The 23,056-nt window shown below is 39.4% G+C and overlaps 1 protein-coding gene across 7 annotated transcripts in view; it reads right to left on the bottom strand.

Moving 5' to 3' along the window:
• The window catches only part of CAMK2D (calcium/calmodulin dependent protein kinase II delta), a 364,907-nt gene that overhangs the window by 3,360 nt on the left and 338,491 nt on the right, over positions 1 to 23,056 (bottom strand). For 6 of the 7 annotated variants that reach the window (XM_043969907.1, XM_043969912.1, XM_043969910.1 and 3 more), the window contains 3 exons: positions 7,160 to 7,235; positions 3,618 to 3,712; positions 2,286 to 2,514 (listed from right to left, as the gene is read on the bottom strand). In XM_043969907.1, coding sequence (XP_043825842.1) covers positions 2,286 to 2,514; positions 3,618 to 3,712; positions 7,160 to 7,235 — 400 coding nt within the window. Of the gene's footprint in view, positions 1 to 2,281; positions 2,515 to 3,617; positions 3,713 to 7,159; positions 7,236 to 23,056 lie in introns of those variants that run through there. The other variant, XM_043969913.1, reaches the window with a different exon arrangement.

Raw genomic sequence — 23,056 nt, 5'->3', positions numbered from 1 at the left:
GTATTTTTGAAAGACCCTGTCTGTCCTTCTTTGGAAATAATGTAAGATAAAATATCCTCATAGAAGAATGGTTAGTGCTGCAAAGAACATCAGAGGTCATCTGTTCCAATCCCCGTTTATGAATGAGGAGACAGACCAAGAAAGATGGAGTCATTTATCCATACAGGGCTGATTCAAACCCAGGCCTCCCAACTTCAGATCCAGCCATATTTGCACAACACATTAGTCACAGTGTAGCTGGCAGCCATCAGCTCCAATAAGTCATAAGACCTGTGGGAACCACATACAGCTTTCCAGGCCTTTAGTCGTTTTAACCAAAGAGGTGCATCCTGAGATGTTCTCTTTCCCATCTTAAATACAAGATGACTCATATAGAGGCCTCCTGTCTTAAGCCATATGACATTAAATGGAATCTTTTAAACCCAGGTTCTGTCATATAAATTCTACATTCACCCCTTGGACAGTATTGTATCTCTTAAAGTTTGTGATCCTGCTAGGTCTCTCAAATTCACTGAAGATTGGTAAATCCTTTATCCTAAGGGGAGGCTCTATGGAAGCCCATCATGATTTGGCAGTAAGATATATTGAGATATGCTATCAGGGATTCTCTGTAAGATAATGGAATGAGCGGCTTGCTACATTCTGCCTGACACCTCTAATACATAATGGACACAGCCTGACCTTGGGCGCCATGCTTGGCCCTCCCCTCTGGCATACCAAGTCTAAACTTTAGCTGCTTTATCTGCCTTCCATACTGTGGCCCTGAAGTAATTCTGCCATTTAAATCATTATCCTTAATCCTTTAATAATCATCCTTATTTCTACCTCTGCTCTGGGCTTGTCAGGATAGATTTTTACCAGATCACTATTACATTTTGTCCATTTATACTTTGGGATCATTGTGTTACTTCTTTTTTTTTTTTTTTTAGTGAGACAGTTGGGGTTAAGTGACTTGCCCAGGGTCACACAGCTAGTAAGTGTTAAGTGTCTCAAGCTGGATTTGAACTCAGGTACTCCTGACTCCAGGGCCAGTGCTTTATCCACTGTGCCACCTAGCTGCCCCTCTTGTGTTACTTCTTAAAGGGAAATACTTCACTTACCCCTTCTCCACCCATTCTCTCTGTTTTCAGATTGTATGCATGCTTTAAAGTCCAGCTCAACATTCACAAAACCTTTTCTGGGGACTCTCCCTTCTTTGGAAGTTTCCTGTTTTACCTCACTTAGAACTTAATTTTTATCTTTTGATGTGTGTCAGACTCTCAAGAGCAGGAAACTTTGCCTCCATGGCTCCCAAATACCCATGCACATCCTATAGTACTAGATATATCTATAGGTTAATAGACCTTAGAAATACTCTGGTCTAAACCCCTTCTATTTAACAGATAAGGAAAAGAGGGCCCATTGAGGGTAAGTGACTTGGAAGAAGTAACTCACAGAGTCTGTATTTGAATCTCAGTTCCTTTTTTCTCTTTCTTTCCTTCTTTCTTTCCTTTCTTCATTCATTCTTTTCTTCCACCCAAAAATATTCATTAATTCATTGATCAAACTTGTGATTTAGAGTAGTAGTATGTGGGGAGCCAAACGTGGCTACAATAAGTCACATTAATGATGATTTCTAGGACTTTCTTCCAATTTTTTTTTTTTAGTGAGGCAATTGGGGTTAAGTGACTTGCCCAGGGTCACACAGCTAGTAAGTGTTAAGTGTCTGAGACCAGATTTGACCTCAGGTCCTCCTGACTGCGCCACCTAGCTGCCTCTCTTTCTTCCAATTTTAATTAACTAGCTACTAGTAAGTCGATCCCCTGTTCCCACCTTGCTCCTTGGGTTCCTTTTTTTTTTTACTAGACTAAAAAGTGATCTCCTGGTTTCCTGTGGTCATTAGAGAGACTCCTCCCTGTTCCTTCCTTCCACACCCAAACTTTCTATGCCAACTATGACAGCAGAGTGAATAACTTGACTAATTATATTGTGCCTTCAGTTTGCTGGGGCAGCCTCAAGGTCCTTACTCACTCTTAGAGAAGAGTGTCCCAACACTGAGCAGTGTTGCTGTACCAAGTTTCAGTTCATAAATGACTTGGTCTGCATGAGATTTGCAGGGAGCTGTGAGATCCTTTAAGTCTCCAGGCATTATATAACCCTGCCCCGCAAAACAAAACAAAACAAAACAAAAAACAAAAAATGCCACCAGCATTATATAATACATGCCATGCTATAAACAATGGAAGATTATAAAGAGCTGACCACGGGCATATTATCAAAGAAGCCGACAGCCTGGGAATATTTACTTGATGGGTACTGTTGGTGAACCCGAGCGGTGAAAATGAACATTTTGCCACTTTCCATCGCGGCGGTGCCAGACTCGGGTCTCTTCTGACTGCATAGTCTTTGGCATCCCACTGCCATCCATATACTGCGTGAGCCTGATGTATGCTATGCAGGCAGCATCATCGCCTACCAGATGGACGTGAGGGTTCAGAATGATGGTGTGGATTGGCTTATTGCTTTTGGACAAAGCTACAAGGGAACCAAAGGAAAAGATCAGAACAAAGATTAATAAGATCAAAAAGGTAGTCACCACAGCTATGATTACTATATGGCATCTATGCATATTACAACCATCAGACATGCTTTTTGAGATTCTATATGTTAACCCCTGAATTTATAAACTCAGCAGTTAGCCCCTTTTGGAAGGGGTACACAGGCTTTAGTAGACTGCCAAAGTGGTGCATAACACACACACACACACACACACACACACACACACAAACACAAACAGGTTCAATTAATCGATCTATCAATCAATATTTATTAAGCATCTATTATGTGGTAGGCACTGTTCTAAGTGCTGAGATATAAAATGAGCCAAAAGGTAATTCCTTCCCTCAAGGAGCTCAGTAGAGGAGAAGAACTTCTGATCTAAGGGAACTTTTCTAGAAGGTATAAAATTCTAGCAAAAGTGAATTCCTTGGTTCTACTCCTAGCATGAACCTTTATGTTCTTTAATGATTTTCAATGATTGTCAAGGTCATTGTGAGCCTTTATCAGCCTTTATCAATGTGTTTGAATATAGCTTATTAGTAAATCATCTCTACCTTGTATTTCCTTTGTGCAGTTCTTCCAGTATGACTGAAAATCTTGCAAATTTAATGTTATGATAGTATTAATCATTTCCATCTCCCCTATATTGAGAATATAAGCACTTCACATGCTTTCAAAGATTTCTTCCCTACTTCAAAGATTGTACGAAAATATATTCATTTGCTATAGCAAGAAATGAGACTGCTCACAGAGAACTGCAAAAATATACATTTATAGATGTGTTCATTAGGTTTCCTGTAATGGCAGGATCTTGGTAATCTCAATGCGAACTGTATGGCTAGATTTCATAATGTTGCCTTTATTATAAAAATATAGGTATTTTATAGTGAGGAAGAATTCATGTAACTATCATTCATTTCTTATTTCCATAAAGACAAATTCTCATAATGAATGCATAAACCCGACCTAGAGGAAAAAAGTTCCTGGTTCAGATATAAACAGAAAGAGGATTCTGTATGGGAAGAAGCTCAGAAGAACCTGGAAAAAGCATGTGATTTTTTGAAAAGGAAGAAATATACCATTTTCAAAGTAGAATCGATGAAAGTCCATTCCTTCCACTAAATTACCCAAAGCTTCTGGTTCAAAAGCAGTGAGACCCGGGTCACATATCTTTCTGTGGAAAGAAAAGAAAAACAGCCCCCAGAGAACTTAATATTAGTCTAGCTGGTTCACATATATTCATTCTGATTTCAGTGCTCCAAGTGCTCCTTAATGCCCACCAAAGACTCTGTGTGAATCAGTTTAGCATACCCCCAGCCCCACCCCCAAATACTTCAGGGAACCAGTGACATCTTTATTAGAAGTAGCTCCTTCAAGAATGAAAGTATCTGTGGAAATATTATCATGGACTCAGAGGTATTTCTAAAGAGAGTTTCAAATGTACCCACTTAATCTTGATTAATCCAGGATTCACCATTATTAGTGACAGGTAAGATATAATGGCCATCTGGAGACAGTCTGTAGGGGTCATTGAGTAGAGAATGAATTGAAGGAATTGAAGGAATTGAAGGCCATGTACTAATTTAATCAAGTTGCTCTGGGCTCCAGAGCTGGCTCTCTCTGCCAAACCTTTTTGTTCTTCCTCCTTTGGAGGGCAACACTTTCTCAGGCGTTGGACAAAACCGCACCAGTCATAGCATGGGGGCCTGACATTTGATTTTCAGGATATTTTTCAACAGAGAACTGACAGTGGTTCTTTGTATTTTGCTCAAGCCTTCCACAGGTGTCCCTTAGGCTTTTCCCCCAGCCTGCCTGGTGGGCAAGTATTTTTAAGCTCAAAGGCAAATGTATAGAATACCTTTATGAGGAACAAAATGGTAAGACCTAGAAAGAACAGTGTTTCTATGGCAACAAGGGAATTTATATTGCTAGCAACTATTATTTCTCCTAGAAATAATAGCTTCTAGTTATCCCCATCAGTGAACTATCGAACACTTAATTCTATGTTGTACCAGGAAAGCATTCTTCTCAGAGTTGTTAGACCTTAATGGATCTATCTTCAATACCGTCCAAAAAAAAATGTGTTTGAGAACCCACTGGTCCATGTCCTTTGTATTTCTGTGTGTTTTAGAGAATAATTTTGAAAAGTCTATTACACGCAAAAAAAAATTTTTTAAGTCTATTACAAATCATTATTGGCATATCATTATGTGTAGTATATTGTACACATATACATATTAGATTTTTCATGCACTTGTAACAACTTTGTTGGAATCTACCAAGCTATGGATTTGTGACCCTGTCATGAGAAGTGTGCAGGGTACTTTTAGAGAGAGCACATCTTGGAGCCCAAAGTTACCAAAGATTTAGAAGATATATATGAATATCACCATCAAAAAGCTCTGCAATGAAAAGTCCTTTTAAAAATCAGCTCTGAATTTAAAGTTCTAAATCACATCAGGTTGTCCATCCCCACAACCAGAGGAAAAAGACAAATGAGATGAATTTGATGCTAAATTGCATGAATAATATATTAAATGTTTGGATTGTCAGACAATCATAGACAGTGGTATTTTTCCCCAGATCGAGAGACTATAAGTGTCTGTCTGTCTGTCTATCTATCTCTATATAGATATATTATGGGGGACATCATTTTAGTTATATAAACCCACACAAAAAAAGTTTCACTTTTTTTCTATTTCAAAATACTCATCTAAGGGCAGCTAGGTGGCGCAGTGGATAGAGCACTGGCCCTGGAGTCAGGAGGACCTGAGTTCAAATTTGGCCTCAGACACTTGACACTTACTAGTTATGTGACCGTAGGCAAGCCACTTAACCCCAATTGCTTCACCAAAAAAAAAAAAAAAAAAACCTCATCTAAAATACAGACATTTGTCTTAAAAACATATAAGGACAATGAAAAAAAAGAATAATAAAAGTGCGGTACAGACAATCTATCAGCCTGTCCTGTTCTAGTTTTAGAGAGTTGTCTTGGGTAATGAGAAGTTAAAACCTAACAAAGATTCCTTGGGAAATTTGAATGAAGTTTCGAGATGAAATAAAATATTCCATATAAAAGTGAATTTTTTTTTAAAGTACCTCAAACATTCAATTAGGGCATCCATTAGAGCAAATGCCAAACTTGTGGAGGTGCTCTTATGAACAATACCAGTTACCTTGAATTATATTCATGAGCTTCCACAGATTGCTGATAAACTGAGACAACTAAAGAAATACCTTTAACTCTATGACGAGTGACCCTATATAAGTATTTTTAGCTTATATTGTTGTTCAGTTGTTTCAGTTGTGTCCAGCTATTTGTGACCCCCATTTGGGGTTTTCTTGATAAAGATACTGGAGGGGTTTGTCACTTCCTTCTCCAGCTCATTTTAAAGATGAAAAACAAAACAAAACAAAGAGAGTTAAGTGACTTGCCCAGGGTCATGTAGCTAGTAAATGTCTGAAACTATTTGAACTCAGCTTTTCCTGATTCTAAGCCTGGTGTTCTAGCCACTTCACCATTTAGCTAACTTTTGTTGTTTTGGGGGTTTTTTTTGGCTTATAGTTCACATTTTTATTTGCTTTTAGGGACTGTGAAATAAAGAAAGCATCAATATCTTTAAAAAAAAATTGTTATTGAGACCCACAGGAGATTACTATCGCATAAATTAAAAAAATTTCAACCCTTACTTCTCAGGACAGATGTCTAGGCCCACCAAATCCTCTGCAAAGTGACAATGCTGTTGAAAAGGGAAGGCTGTGAGTTCTGGTTTTCATAATAAATGTTTAAAAGCTATGAAAGTCTCTAACAATAGAAGGGAGATTCTTCCTCTTCTCCTTCCGTCTTTCCTCTCCTCTCCTCCTATCTCTCACGTCCTGTTCTCCAGTCTTCTCTCCCTTTCCCAACTTTTCTCAGCTTTCTTCTCTCTTTCCCTTCTCCTACTTTTCTCTTTGCTTATTTGCTGTTCTTTCACTTTAAGGTCGGCCTTCCAAATAGGTCTTGCCAGGTCCCAAATCCCACCTTTAGCTCATATTGGCTGTGGTACTCTGAAGAAGTTATTTAACTTCTCTGTGTCCCAACTTTCCAAGAGCTCCATACACCAAAAGAATCCAGGGTCTCCTAAAATGATCTCTTTAATTAAGGGAATTCAGTTAAAAAAAAAAAAAGCATTGGCTGGGGGCAGCTAGGTGATGCAGTGGATAAAGCACCGGCCTTGGATTCAGGAGGACCTGAGTTCAAATACAGCCTCAGATACTTGACACTTACTGGCTGTGTGACCCTGGGCAAGTCACTTAACCCTCATTGCCCCGCAAAAACAAACAAACAAACAAGCAAATAAATAAATGAATGAATAAATAAATAAAATTTAACCCTCATTGCCCTCCCCCCCCCAAAAAAAGCATTGGCCTTTGGATGCTTTCATTATGCTTGAGAAAAATGTTCTATTTCTAACATAAAGAATGAAACATATTAGAATAAAGACCTATTTACCCTTGTTTTTTTAAGGAAAGAGAAATGAGAACTTCATAGCCAAGACCTCATGCTTAAATATTCATAAGTAGGAATGTAACAAATGCTATGTGTTCATTAAAAAAAAATAATAATGCCACCAGTACTCACGTGTAAGCTTCGAAGTCCCCATTGTTGATTGCTTCAATAAGTTGCTCAGTGACTTTGATAATCTCTTGCTTACGAGCTAAAAGGAAATGGAGAGACACACATAAGAAGAAAAGACTACGGACAATACAAAATCTTATGGCAATACCATAAGAAAGTCTTTGAGATCAGGGCTACTGCCTTTTAGGAACCCATCCCATGGCCTTTGGTTGGAAAGATGACAGTCCTTTTCCTCCAGTAGAAAGGATTTTGTGTGCTTTGGAGGCAAAAACAGACAACTTCAAAGTTCAAAAGTATATCAAGGGCAGCTAGGTGGCACAGTGGATAAAGTACCAGCCCTGGATTGAAGAGGATCTGAATTCAAATTTGGCCTCAGACACTTGACACTAGCTGTGTGACCCTGAGCAAGTCACTTAACCCTCATTGCCCTAGGGGGAAAAAGTACATCTAACAACTTAGTTCTTTCTTTGAAAGGCTGTGTAAAAAAAACAAAATTCTGAATCTTTAAAATTTGCTTTTTTGAAGAAAGAAAAAGAAAAAAAAAGATTATGCTATTAAATTATTCATGTCCATGTATAATCCTGAGCTTAGCTGTTTATATTCACAACCAGTGAGAGAAAGAGAGGGAGTGAGAGACAGAGACAGAGACAGAGAGAGACAGAGGAAGGGGTAGACAGAGGGAGAGAGAGAGAGAGAGAGAGAGAGAGAGAGAGAACACCAATACTCTTCCAACTGTTTTTTATATTTGGATAAATTCTATACTAGTAAAGCAGTATGACGAGAGTAATAATGTATAGTTGCTTTTGCTAGAAGCCATGTCATATCATTGTCATTCTAAACTCAAATATTATGTTTCTTCCCTGAGTAGACCCATGACTTCATTGGAATAGAGAATTCCCAATAAGGAAAGCCTGTCTCTCTGTAATTCAAAATTGGAGAATATTGCCTGGGTGTTTAAGTGATCTATCTGCCCAGGGTCACACAGCCACTGTAGGTCAGAAATGGTACTTAAAGTCAGGTTTTCCTGGCTATGAAACCAGTTCCTTATCCACCATAACACAATGCCTCTGTTCCTCTGGAAACAACAAAAGAAATGAATATATTAATTTTTGACCCAACTCAAATCCCATTATCCTTGGGAAACCCTTCCCTAGGCAGTCTAAAATGCCTCTAGTATCTTACAGAAAAGGTGCTGATCTGCTTAGGAGAAGTATTTTCTTGTTCGGAGGTTCCTATGCCAATAAAATGTTTTGTTTTTTTTTAAAGTCTTGTTAAAAAAAGCCTCAGGGGGCGGCTAGGTGGCGCAGTGGAAAGAGCACCGGCCCTGGATTCAGGAGGACCTGAGTTCAAATCCAACCTCAGACACTTGACGCTTACTAGCTGTGTGACCCTGGGCAAGTCACTTAACCCCCATTGCCCTGCAAAAAAAAAAAGCCTCGGAAAAAAACAATATTTAAGTTTACAGATGAGGAGGGCAGCTATGATATGGCTTTCTGCAAAAACAATGATATACATTACTGTAGCCATATTGTATTACTAGTGGAGAAATTATTCCCCTTTTTCTGAACTTCTATTATTCCTATTATTTGAATCACTCTTTGAAAATAATATCTAGCCAGACTTCACATAGATTTTTAAGGTTTGCAAAGTACTTTACAGAGGCTCCTAGGTGACTCAGCAGACAGAGCACTGGGCCTGGTGTCAGGAAGACCTGAATTCAAATGTGACCTCAGACACTTAATAGCTATGTGACCTTGGGTTAGTCACTTTACCTCTATTTGTTTTATAGACAAATATTATATTTGTAGGGAAGGAAATGGCAAACCACTCTACTATCTTTGCAAAGAAAACCCCCCAGACCATATTGGTATGCTATGGTCCATGGGTTGGACATGACTGACCAACTTACATGTGTTATCTCATTTGATCTGCTATCATTACCCACTTTCTTTTAAAACAGATAAGGAAATTGGGACAGCTAGGTGGTAGAGTGCATAGACCACAAGCATTGGAGTCAAATTCAGACTAGCTGTGCGACCCTGGGCAGGTCCCTTAACCCCCGTTGCCTCAAAAACAAATAAGCAGGGGCAGCTAGGTGGTGCAGTGGTTAAAGCACTGGCCCTGGAGTTCAAATCCAACCTCAGTCACTTCACTTTTACTAGCTGTGTGACCCTGGGCAAGTCACTTACCCCTCATTGCCCCCCCCCCCCAAAAAAAGGCAGATAAAGAAATAAAAGCAGTTTTAATGCTTTGCTCAGGGTCACAGATTTAGTAAATAGTTGAAGCAAGATTTGAACTCAGGTCTCCCTGACCTATCTGTTATCCAGATATATCTAGCTGTAATTTTATCAATTCCTCCTGCCCCATCATTATCATTTCCCAGCATTTTTGCACAACACAGTCCTCTTTTGTAACAAAGAGGTCAAGAGACACATTGATCATTTGTGATCTTAATTCATTTCACATCTGTAGTCTACCACCTTTATTCTGGGAAGAAAGATATTATTCATTATTAATGTTCTGAAGTCAAAATTGGCCAAACCATTGTTTGGAGTTCACTGATTCATGCCATCTCTTAGATTAAACCTGACTTGTTAAATGTCTTTTACATGTATTGATTTTCAGAGGTCTATATGTCTCCCTTCTTTAACTAAACTAAAAACTACTTGAAGGAAGTGATTGTGCCAGAGACCATTTTTGTAGCTCTAATAGCACCTAACACAGTTCTTAGATACATTAGGCACTCAATATATGTCAAGTTAAATCAACAAGCATTTATTAAGTACCTACTATGTGCCAGAGACTTTGCTAAGCACTGGGAATACAAAGGCAAAAAACCAGTGCCTATTCCAAGGAACTCACAGGAGGAGACAATATGAGTACAAGCAGAAAAAATATGTTGAGCAAGCTGAGGCATCCCCATTTTCCTGGTGCTATTTAACCTACTATTGCACTTTATTTTTCTTTCCTACTCCTAAACTCCTACTCTTGACTACCTGACTTCATGTGAGATAGCTTGAGGTGGATATATTGTTGTTTGTCCTACATTCTCAAAGAGGACCATGACATTAGGTGGTGATGTCACAACTTGCAATGAATTGGATTTAAGTGAGGGAGGGGTGTGCAAAGTCACCAACCTCACTCTCTCCTCCAGAGCCATCTGGGTCCAGTGACAAGATAGATATTAGGACACGGGAGATGGCCCTGGAGAAGGTTAAGTGATTTGCCCAGGGTCACACAGCTAGTAAGTGTTTGAGGTGAGATTTGAACTCAGGTCCTCCCAACTTCAGGGACAGTGCTCTATCCACTGTGCCACCTAGCTTCCCCTATGTAGATATAAAATTAGGGCTAGGGACTACTAGGCCATATGCTGGAGAGTATATTATTTCTAGTGTTATGTCTTCCTTTTTTGTTTTGTTTTGTTTTGTTTTGTTTTGGTGAGGCAGTTGGGGTTAAGTGACTTGCCCAGGGTCACACAGCTAGTAAGTGTCAAGGGTCTGAGGCCGGATTTGAACTCAGGTATTCCTGACTCCAGGGCTGGTGCTCTATCCATTCTGCCACCTAGCTGCCCCATGCCTTACTCTTAATGGAGAGGCAGTAGGGTTTAGTGGAGAGAGGTTGTGCAGTCAGAGAACCCTTGTTCGAATTTTATCCCTGACATGGTACTCATGTTACCTAGGACAAGTCACTTACCTCCTTCTACCTCAAATTCCTCATTTACAAAATAAAGGTCTCAATAGAAGGCCTCTATGGTTGTATTCATTACAGGGAAACTCTGGATTTTAGCCTTTACTGGCTAAAAAAACCAATCAAATAAAAAACTTAGTATTCCTTCCCCAGCTGCAGTTCCTGTAGAAGATAAATGCTCTGTCAACCCAACTTAATTTAACTGAGATGACTCGATCTTACAAGAAATCCCAATAATTGATGTTTGGATAATAATTAGCCAACAAAGCAAGTGGACATGAGTTACTGTCCACAATGCCAAGGTCATTAGGGATTATCTTGATTTTTAACAGAAAAGAAAGCAAAATCATCACACACACACTAAAACTTGTGCTTAGTTTGATAATAACTCTTACCTCTCATATATATCCTATAATATATTTTTGCTAAATAGGTTAGGATCTCCTATCTTCACCCATTCACATTTCTGCCAGTTCAGTGGTGAATACCCAATATGCACTCAATATTAAAAAAAAATACTGCCAAAAGTACCCAAGTGGCAGCAGGAGATGACTTCCCTACACATACGCTGCCAATGGCATGTAGGCTAAGCCCTAATTCCATTTGCCAATAAGTGATTCATCTGTCTGTGGCTTCAGCAGCATAAACACTTGGTAAGAGCCCAAGACAGCTGACTTGGCTCTTAGAGGACACCAGCAAGCAAGATCTCCAAAAGAGAAACTGAGAACATTGTTAATTAGGAGTCCTTCATTAATATCACAATAGTAAAATTAACTTAGATTCGCACAGCATTTGTGGGCTTATCTGGTGCTTTACATACATTATCTTATTTGAGCCTGTGAAGACAAAGCCTTATGAGGTATTGCAGATAGTGTGAATGTTATTATGCTCATTTTACAGATGAGGAGCCAGAAAATTGAAGTGGCATGGCTAGGGACCTAGCAGGATTGAGTGAGGATTTGAACTCAGAACTTCTATATTCAAATTTCCAAACTGGCTTGAATCTCGTTTATAGGAACAGTTTTCCAATGTATAATAGGGCTGTCAGAGACAACACAGTATTTCAAGTAAGCAATCGTCCAATTCTTATTTTAAAAAAATGAAGAGAGAAATAGAGCATATTCACAGTAAGGGCTCAGTTTGTCTTTCTTACAGGGTTTTGGAAACTTTCGCATACCCTAAAAAGTATGGAGTTGAGAGGAACAGGCATTCTTAGCGAATTCTTCTCTTTTAGGTGATGAAAAATTTCTATATTTAAGCCTTAATATGGTGTGCAACTAAATGAATACATCCCCTCTAGCATTCCTCTCAATCTTGGTTGAGGGGCAAGGATAATGGCTTAGTTACCTAATACTCAAAGGCTACATGAGAGTAGACACCAGCTCAACCAGGCAAGGGTGGTGACTCATGATTGTCTGAGGTTTAGGATGGCTTCCTAAATGAACCAGTGAGTTCATCTCAGGATACTGGAAAGAGAAGAGAACCCCAGAGCCCCCCAGGGAGGGGGCAACTTGGGGCATTCGCAGACCACGCCATTCTGAATTCAGCCCAGGAGGGAAGCAAGAGACCTAAGAAATAGATCCTGGGAAAGATGTTTCCCTGGAAGCCAAGAGGCAGTCTAGTGAGAAGATGAGGAAGTTAGTTTGCTAGCAGGTTCAGTAAACTTAGTGAGTGCCTAGATTACTCTGGGTACAATTCCTATGTGCTTTTCTGACTACTTGAACCTTTGAATATTATCTTTGGATTTATGCTTTTCTGTTATAAATAAACCTCTTAAGAGGTTAAATGACTTGCCCAGGGTCACACAGCTAGTAAGTGTCTGAGACAGGCTTTGATGTCAGGTCTTGCCAAGTCCAGCTGCAGCCCTTTATTCACTGTAACATCCATAGTGATCAGAATGTGGTACCACATGGAGCCTTTACTTCACTCTGGGTTTTGATCCAGGGACTATGATAGATAGTTAGAGAACAGTAAAGATGAAAACAAAGCTCTCAGATGATTCTTCTTGTGACTAGATCTAGTCATTGATTTTTCAGTGCCTCTAGAAAGGCCAAGCTTCTAAGGCAGGGGTCAGAAGTATTTTCGTCCCTAGCTGGGTAATCTTGGGCAATTCCCTTTAATTTCTTAGCCTTACTGTACTCATTATTATATCCCAGAGGAGGAGATTGAGAGGTTAAGTAAATTGTCCAAGGTGGCACAGATAGTCACCCAGGTCTTACTTCCAATCCATTGTTCTATGAATGACAAGATCCATCCTTTCAAAAGAACTACCAGATTATATGTGGATTTTTAAAGCAATTTCCCTTAAGCAATACCAGTGCAGAAATATGCATTGACTTCATATTTTTAAAGATTCTTGGGCTACAGCTGGCCCATTTCTTGACATGTATCGTCAATTCATTGAAAATTGTCTCTCCCTCCCCTCTTCTCATCCTCAGGAGTGATGTACCCTTAACTGGCAGAAAAAAACCCAAATGTGAATTAGCTAGAATATTTGTGTGTGAGTGTATTATGGCAAAAAGTAACGCATGTGTCCTGACACACAAGGTGCCAAGAACTGCGGCATCCTTGGAAGGCTCATTTCCCTAGGGCTAGGGCCAGTTAGTCACAGAAACCCGTATTGTGAGTGACTCTAAGAAGGGAAGCAAGATGTTGGAAGCAAGTCACTCATGGCTACAGCATTCTGTTTGTCTAACCGGTGTAATGGTTGCTGAAGCTTCAAAATCAGACCCAAGGAGGGTGATTTGCTCTCTGTCATATCAAATGTACTAGAAGAGGTGTAGTTAGTGGGGAGATCATGGGTTGGGGGACAGAATTTCTATTGGCCTTTAGCCTCTCAATCCAGAAGATCCATGTCTGGATGGATTTCCTCCCATCAGGCAGATTTGCTAGGGATGAACTCATAAACCAAGCCTGGGTTGAGGTTATTCATTGACCTCACTCACTGGGAGTGTTAAACCAGAAATGATTCCCTAGATATCACCAGGAGTACAAGTTCTCTTCCTCTCCCTTCCAGTAACCCCTCCTCAACTGTCATAGCTTTATGGGAATTAGCCACTGGCACCTGATGTTCTAGTAGTCACAGAAGGGACTTCTGGGTTTCTTCACAGGCCAGTTCTGGAAAATTTAGAAACTCAAGCTCTGTTCTTGTCTGAGGACCTGAGAGGTACCAGTATGTGGGCAGGATTATGCTTCAGATGGTTTTAGCTTATTTTCCAAGGAAAGCAACAAATTGTGCCAAGAATGAAAGAATAATTTCATGCAGGGGGCAAATTCATATTTTTATTGCTTTATTTGTTATTCTGGAGGATTTTGGGAGAAGAATATGAGTGTACCCCTTGTGCCCATGTGTTGTTGGCTACTTGACTGAATTAAAGAGCCAATTGATGGTTGGCTAAGGTTAATACAACTTCTCATTCTCATTATACTCATTATTATATTTCATATGAGTTAACGGAGGATGTCAGAAGTTAAGTAACATACTCAAGGTTACACAGCTGAGTATGGTTTCTGGTACAGAGTCATAAATATGCTTAATTAAATGCTTAATAAATGCTTATTGATTGATTGATAATTAATAGTACATGGAGAGGAAAAAATGAAATTAATAAGAGTGTCTAACACTTAAATAAAACTAGTGTTTTCTTTTTTTCTGGGTCAATGAGGGTTAAAGTGACTTTCCGAGGGTCACACAGCTAGTAAGGGCCAAGTGCCAGAGGCAGGATTTGAATTCAGGTTCTTCTGAATCCAGAGTGGGTACTTTATCCACTGTGCTACCTAGCTGCCCCCAAAACCACTATTTTTAAAGTGATTTTATACATATGAGTTGATTTAATTCTGTGATAAAGATAAAATCAGGATTATTATCTCTAGTATATAAATAAGGAATCTGGGGCTCAAAGACCTTAGAAGGATTGTCCCAGATCATAAAGCTAGGAAGAGTCTGGACAAGATGTTCAATCTTTTGATTCCCAGTTCAGTATTCTGCCTTATGTATTGAGGACCTTTGGGACAACACACTCACTTAAAGGATACAGGTAAGAAATAAAGAAGTCCTTCCTTATAGCATGAGGGATAGGCAGTGCAAAGCAAGACTATGTGTTGTGTGTGAGGAACAGCAAGTAGATCTGTATGACTGAACCATAGAATGTATAGAAGGGAGTCATATATAACAAGGATGGAAGGGACCAGGTTATAAAGAGCTTTAAATGCCCAACAAAGGAGTAAATATTGGCATCTGGATGTAATAAGTAGCCACTGGAATTTATTTAGTAGAGGAGTGATATAGCAAGACCTGCACTTGAGGTAAATTACTTTTCTGGCTATGTGGAGAATGGATGGAAGTGGGAGAGGTGTGAGGCACCAAGACCAATATGATGCTGTTGTAACAACTCAGGTGAAAAGTGATGAAGGTCCTGAACTAGGATAGTGGTTATGTGAGAAGAGGCAAGAGGAAGGATGCTAGAGAAGTGAGGAGATAGAAAGTAAAGAGCAGACGATGATTCTGAGGTCATAGACTTGGGTGACTTGATAAAAATAGGAAAATTCAGAAGTGGCGTAGGTTTTGTTGGAGGAAATATGAGTTCTAATTTGGACATGCTGAATTTGAGATGCTAATGGTACATCCAATTTGTAACATCAAACTGGCAATTTGTGATATGGAACTGGGAGTAGATGAGAGACTAAAGCTAGATATACATATGGGAGTTATTGGCATAGAGATGACAGGGAGACTAGAGGAATAAATAGCAGAATATTGACATAGAGCAAATGAATAATAACCTATGTTCAGTTCTCTAGTCAGTCTCCCATAATGCCTGAAATAGGAAGTGAATGCCAATACACCTGCATTAATCACCGAAATAAAACTTTCATTTGGGAGGACCCACAGTGCTACATGTCTAAACCATTATGTGCATTCAGTAACAAGCATCACTTTTCTACTGAATGGAAGATAAACAGTGTCAAATACTATTTAGCATTTTTTGTAATATCAGGTTTTCCATAAGCTTCTATTTATTCTTTTGTAACATATTTTCTATCATCTATATTATATCACTATTCATATATCTGCCTATCATATATATTATTTATCTATTGATCTACTCATCCGTCCATCTATCTAAATTAGCTTCTTCCTTCCATCATTCCCCAGAGATAGGATGGTGTTTACCAACCACAGCTTTCAAGTTAAGGAGGGTTAGTACTTTATTCAAGACATTCAACCAATTAGTGGCTAGATCACTGGAGTTTTATTCCAGCCTGCAATTTAGTGCATTGAGCCATATCACCTCCCAGCTTACAGTCCCCATTTCAATATTTTGAGTCACAAACTTAAATGAACCACCTAAATGCCTTTGAACTTTCTCTGGCAAGGTGACTGATTACTTAATTACTATGGTAGAGCTATAATTAATTATTATACTAATTTCACACAACTGGCTGTCCCATGGTTTGATTGTACCTTTCCATGCTAGCATTAACAAAAATAACCCCTTAAAACAAGTCATTATCTTGGTCAAACACACAAATTAAGGTCATTCATGCATTTTATGGTCTCATTGAAAGAAGCTGCTCATTAATTCTGGTGTCTTTACTATTACTTGCTCAAATAGAATTTGGGTTTTGTTTATGATATTTTTCACTTAATCAGTCCTATCTATTAATTCATGTCCTGGGAGTGGCATGAAGAAGGAGAGAACATTTCTAGCCTTGGTGTTGAAGGTTACCCATGCCAGGTAGAATTCTTTGTCTGAATAATATCTCTAAATGTGATGGAGTTGAATAGTTGCACGATCTGGAGGTACTGAACCCTCAGTGAAAATGACCACAAATGCTAGACTTCTCTTCCAGCACAGACCCAGAGCTGCCTTCTCTACAGATGATATAGCATGGCTCTACTAACTGTAGGTCAGTAGTCTAACAACTTCATCCGACTAGAACATGGCAGAAATCCTTGAACTAGGCAAAAGAGCCTAGAAATAAAGGCTACAAGTTACCTTCTGGCCCTCCCCCAGAGAATATGTGAATGAATGAGAGAATATATATATATATATATATATATATATATATAAAGTACTTTGCTTTGCAAACCTTAAAGCAATAGGTAAATATCAGCAAGTTTATCATTATTAAAGATAATGATATTCATATTATCATTATTATTCATAAGAATTAAATTGATAATAACAGCCTTAAGAATATACCTAAAAGGCTTGGTTATCTGACTATCCAGTGGACAGCAGGGTGTTGTTCTTTCATCTTCTTTTTTTTCTTTTAGATGTTGTTATTGGTTTTGGTCTAAACCTGTGATTTCAACTGGTATGGGGAGCACCCAGTTTGCAAACTCTCTTCTACTGATGCAGTTCCCACATAACTTTTATAAGATTTTAGAGTTGCCTGGGGATGCTGAGAGACTAAATGATTTGCTAGTATATGAGAGAGGCTGGATTTGAATCCAGGTTTTCCTGTTGTCCCAGCAGATTGGAAGAATAAAATGAATAATAATAGTAATACCTAGCATTTACATAGTGCCTGCTATGTTTCAGACATTGTGCTAAATGATTTACAAATATTCTCTCATTTGATCCTCACAACTCTGGGAGGTAGGTGCTTTTACAGATGAGGAAACTGAGGCAAATACTAGTTAAGTGGCTTGCCCAAGCTCACACAGAGTCTGAGGGTGGATGTGAACTCAGGTCTTCCTAACTCTAAGCCCACCTAATTGTCACCAGCAAAGCTTGGGTGGTATGCCCTTCCTCATTCAAAAGAATGAAAAATACTTTAGTGCTTTATAATTTACTGCAGTAAAAATATGGGAAAGGCAGAGTTGTTTCCTCATCCTTCCCTCATTAAGGTTTGGTAGGGGTGTAGCAACAGTTAATACTTTTACTCAATAAATCACAAGTTTCATCAAGAATGAATCCACACCATGACTCAGAAAGGAATGTTCTTACTGTTATTTGTGAGATGGTGAGCTTGAATCTTTAACTTTTCAACTCTATTCACTTTAATCACGTGAGAAACAACATTTGTAAGTTGTTCCAAGAGCCAGCCCTTCCCAGAACTAAAGCAGCAAGCTGAATGTGGAATATAGCTTTCTCTCAGGAGAGAATATATGAGGCACAATCACCAGGAGGAGGGACCCACTGACAAAAGCTGAACGATTTCTGTCTCTTGGGGTTAAAGGCTGCCCGGTAGAGCGACAAAGCCCTGGAGTCTGAGGGCCGACAGCCCATCCCAGAGTGGGCAGAGTGATGACACATGAACCACTGGGTCCTGCAGGGCCTTCATCTCTGCTAAAGTAAAATGATGAATAGGACTGGAAAATGTTTACAGTTGTTTTTGGGTCTATCCCATCGCCCTATAAATTTAGAATTCAGTTTCTCCAGAATCCTGAAGTTCCAGCAATTCTAACTAATGCTTCTTTTACATTCTGTACTATTTCTCAAGTGAACGGATTCATGTAAACCATTTAAAAATATCCTTTGCCTTTCTTTGTAACTGAGAATAGTACCTAGCACATAGTAGGAGCTTAAATGGTTATTGACTAATGTAGATTACTGACTAATAATATTGGTGAGTTGTTACTCATGAGAGAGAAAAATAGAACAAGGCTCTAGTCTAGAGGCAGATGGGTGGCTTAGAGGATAGAATACTGGTCTGAATCCTGCTTCAGACATTTAATAGCTCAGTGACCTTGGGCAAATCATTTAACCTTCCTCTGCCTCAGTTTCCTCATTTATAAAAGAGGAGGAGGGATCACAATAGTACCTTTTTCACAGGGTTGCTTTATCGAGATTAGCCCATCTAATGGTTAAGAATCAGAAAACATGGAAACGGCTTTCTGAGCCCCCTATGGCCACAAATAAAAGCCCCTTTCTTCAGTTCCAACAGGGAGAATAAATGAATGAACATTTAACAACTTCTGTGTGCTAAGCACTATGCTAAGTGCTGGAGATGCTAAAAGAAAGGTGAAACCTTGATTTTAAGGAGTTTCCATTCTAATAGGCAGAGATAGATAACCCATACTGGTGAATTCAGCCTCAGGACAGATGGAAAGGTTCAGTGGCCCTTAGGATGTAGAGAGAGGAAAGAAGGAAGTAAGGACATTAAGGGAAGGAAGGAAGGAGGGAGGCAGGGGAAGGGGGAGGAAAGGAGAAAAGGAAGGAGTGAAGGGGAGAATGAAACAGGGAAAGAAGAAAAACAGGAGGGGGCAGCTAGGTGGTACAGTGGATAAAGCACCGGCCTGTATTCAGGAGGACCTGAGTCCAAATCCAGCCTCAGACACTTGACACTTGCTAGCTGTGGGACCCTGGGCAAGTCACTTAACCCTCATTGCCCCACAAAAAGAAAATAAAGAGAGAAGGAAGGAAAGAGAAAAGAAGGAAGGAAACAAGCATTTATTAAGTACTTATTATATGCAAGACACTGTGCTAAACTCGTTTAAGTTATTTTTCAGTCATGTCTGATTCTTTGTGACCCCTTTTGGGGTTTTTTTGGAAAAGATACTAGAGTACTTTGCCATTTCCTTCTCCAGCTCATTTTTACAGATGAGGAAACTGAGATAAACAGAGTTAAGTGACTTGCCCAGGGTCATACAGTCAGTAAATGTCTGAGGCTGGATTTGAATTTAGGTATTCCTAACTCTAGGCCCTGCCCTCTATCCATTGTGACACCTAGCTGCCCCCTGAACTAAAAACTTCACAATAATTCTCATTTTATTCTTATAACAACCTTGGGAGATAGGTGATATAATCATCATTTTACAGTTTACAAAACTAAAGCATAGAGTTTAAGTGACTTGCTCAGGGCTACACACCCAGTAAGTATCTGAAACCACATTTGATCTCAGGCTCAGGGTCTATCCACTGAGTCACCTAAACTGCATCTAGGTTCTAGAATCATTAGACCTAGAGCTGGAAGGAGATTTAGAACCTTAGAGTTCATCAAGTCCCTCTGACTTTACAGATAAAGAAAATGATACTCAAGGAGTCTGTTTCATGTTAAGGTCAGACAAGGAGTAAGTAGGAGAGGCAGGATTTGAACCCAGGTCCAGTGACTCCAAGATTACCCCACTTTCCACTCTCCCACATGTGTCAGTTTATTCATTTATTATTATAGTGGTAGAACTGGGGGTGGGGTGGGAGAAATAGAGAATAGCAGAAGTCAGGCTCATCCCAGTACAGAGGGTCCCTCATGTGGACAAAGATTCAAGATTCAAGACTCAGAGAAGTCTATTTAGGTTTGAGATGAGAAATAGTTCATTTTTGTTGATAAGAAACCAGGGACTCATAAAACAATCAACAAACCCAAGATTTTACTCATTTCCTTATTGTCCCCATTGCTCTGAGGGGAATATAGTATTCCAATGATTTGGATGGCTCCTGTTTAATCTCCTTTATTGTGTTTTGAGTGGATATTTCCTCATCGAATATTTTTTTTTTGGTCTTATTGGCTACATCTCATTCTTATCCAGTAAAAATATAACTGAACATATTCCTAAGCAGATAAACTCCTTTCTTAAGTAAAAATTCAGTCAAAAGAGATTTTCAAGGACTGTATCTCAAAATGAAAACCAGGAATCACACAGCAACACATTTCCTCAAATGCAGGTCTTTATACATCTTCTGGTAAAATTAGGTAAAAACTATACTATAGATAACTGCACATCACTTTCCTGTATTTATATGTGGAAAAACAATGACCTCACTGCACTAACAACAATGAAAATATATCCTTTGCACCCAAATACCTTGGAGTTTGATGTGAAATCTTGCCCAGCCACTTTCTATTATCGATTCAATTTTAACAAAGAATTCTCCAGCAGATACTATATGCCAGGCACTGGGTTATCTCCAGATACCTCCCACCAGGTATACTGAGATTCTGTGCCATCCTGTACTGATGTGCTCTCAGTTGCATTTTACCATTCTAGTGCCTACTGGTGCCTCTTGGACTTCCCAGAGCTTTTCCCCCTGTGATTTCCTCCTGCATATCCAAATTTCAATTACTTAGGACAACAGCTGTTTGCTTAAAGATAGTCTTATACTATGAAAGCTAAGCAAGTCTACCATCCTAACAATGCAGTGACATTTTAACTACAAGAATGCAAGAATGGTTCAATGTTTCTACTTATCTACTTTTGACCCAAAAAGGTCAGAATGAAAGAAGATGGTCCATTCAAACTCCAGAAAGGGGTTATTTTAGCATCCAAGTCATGTGTTATGACATTGTATTTCTGTATTTACAGGGCAATCCCCAGTTCAGGAAGCTGTAAAACCCTGTGTGTGTGTGTGTGTGTGTGTGTGTGTGTGTGTGTGTGTGTATAAATCATTACCACTAAAATCCCCCACCCCCTAATTGATATCTGTTTCATTGGAATTTCCATTTAATTAATATGGAAAGGCATAAAGGATACTTGGGGGTGAGGGCAATCAACCCAGGATCTTATAGGACCCAACCACAACCTAACCTGTACATGGTGGGGCAGCTGGGTAGCACAGTGGATAGAGCACTGGCCCTGGAGTTAAGAGGATCTGAGTTCAGATCTCAGACACTTACTGGCTGTGTGAGACTCTGGGTAAGTCACTTAACCCCAATTGCCTTAAACATCCAGGGCCATCTCCAGTGGTCCTGATCTATATCTTGCCCTGACCCAGATGACTCTGGAGGAGATGATGAAGTTGTTGACCTTGCACAGTCCTCCCTCACTTAAATTCAATCCAATGCAAGTCATGACATCATCCAGATGTCATGATCTTCTTTAAGAAACCAATTTACACATGGTACAGGGCTGGGTAAACCAGCACACCCTGAGGCAGATATTACCATCGGTTTCTCCCCTAATTCCTCACCCTAGGGCATGCTCACATATCCAAGCACACCTCTCCTAATGCCTAAATCCTTATGTAATCTATAAACAAGTGATGAAAATTTGAAGTCTGAAAATAGTAACCACTATAAAGTGAGGGGCTTAGATGACCATATCTCTAAGGTATCTTCCAGCTCTGAGTCTGTGATCCTACAGTGGAAACAGAGATGAAGGCAAAAGGACAGAGAAGGCACCAAATAATGAAGGATTCTTTTTCCTTATTGTTAAGAGTTATGTGACAGGATAATCTCAAACTCTCCCACCTAGGCAGGTGAACAAAATAAGGAAGCTTGTGTTTGTGTGAGTGTGTGTGTGTGTGTGTGTGTGTGTGTGTGTGTGTGTGTGTGTGCTCTCAATCCCAGATACATCTATTTCTATACTTCAAGGATCTGGGATTTCATCTGTTGGTTTGACCCTCCACAGATATCGATTATAACCAGTCTATGTTTTGGTAGACAGTCTGTTTTTTTTTTAATTATAAAAAGTATTTTATTATTTTCCAATTACATGTTAGACAGTTTTTAAGGGCCTCCATGGCCCAAAGATTCATCAACATAGGGTTGCCAATTAGATGCATTTAGTGAGGCTGCCTCTTTAAGAACATACACTTGGACCTATGCTCGAAAGGATGGTCAAGCTCAACAGGATCTGTGGGAGATTGTGACCTTCTGTTCTAGCTACCAAGAAAGCAAGATGATTTCTCTGCTATAGAAAGCAAAATGAGATACTGAAGGAACATCTACATTTGTGTATATATGCAGTTATATTGGATAAACTTAGAAATGCAACATTTAATAAATCTGTCACTTAAGATTCCCTGTGGCCTTGGACAGTGGGATACAGAAAAAAGTCATGGGATTTGAAGTCAAATTTTGGGTTGGAATCTCAACTCTGCCATTTACAAAATATATGGCTTTGGGCAAGTTACTTTAGCTGGGTTCAAATCTTACCTCTGACACTTACTACCTATGTGACCATACACAAGTCATTGACCTCACCCCCTCCCTAGGCCTCAGTTTCTTCATCTACAAAATGAGGGACTTGAATTAATGGTCTCTAAAGTCTCATCTCTGAATTTATGATCTTAAATCTATATGGATGACCCATTTGATTATGTTCGTCATCCAAGAAAGTAAGACTCCACCTATTAGAAATCCAGAAGACACACACTAGAAATCAGTCTGCAGACGTTTCTGGAAGCCTGTAACAACTTGTAAGATTTGTGTATGCCAAGCCATAGCTCTAGGGCCAAGTGAGGCAGATTCCAATGCAAGAGTTACCCAGTGTTGCCATTATTTTTTTTAGCAGACAGCAGTCTGCTGGGGCAGGAGTCTCAAAAG

This window comes from Dromiciops gliroides, chromosome 6 (genome assembly GCF_019393635.1).
Source record: "Dromiciops gliroides isolate mDroGli1 chromosome 6, mDroGli1.pri, whole genome shotgun sequence".
Taxonomy (NCBI): Eukaryota; Metazoa; Chordata; class Mammalia; order Microbiotheria; family Microbiotheriidae; genus Dromiciops; species Dromiciops gliroides.
Note: the sequence above shows the minus strand (reverse complement) of the source record. Positions and strands in the feature narration are given on the sequence as shown.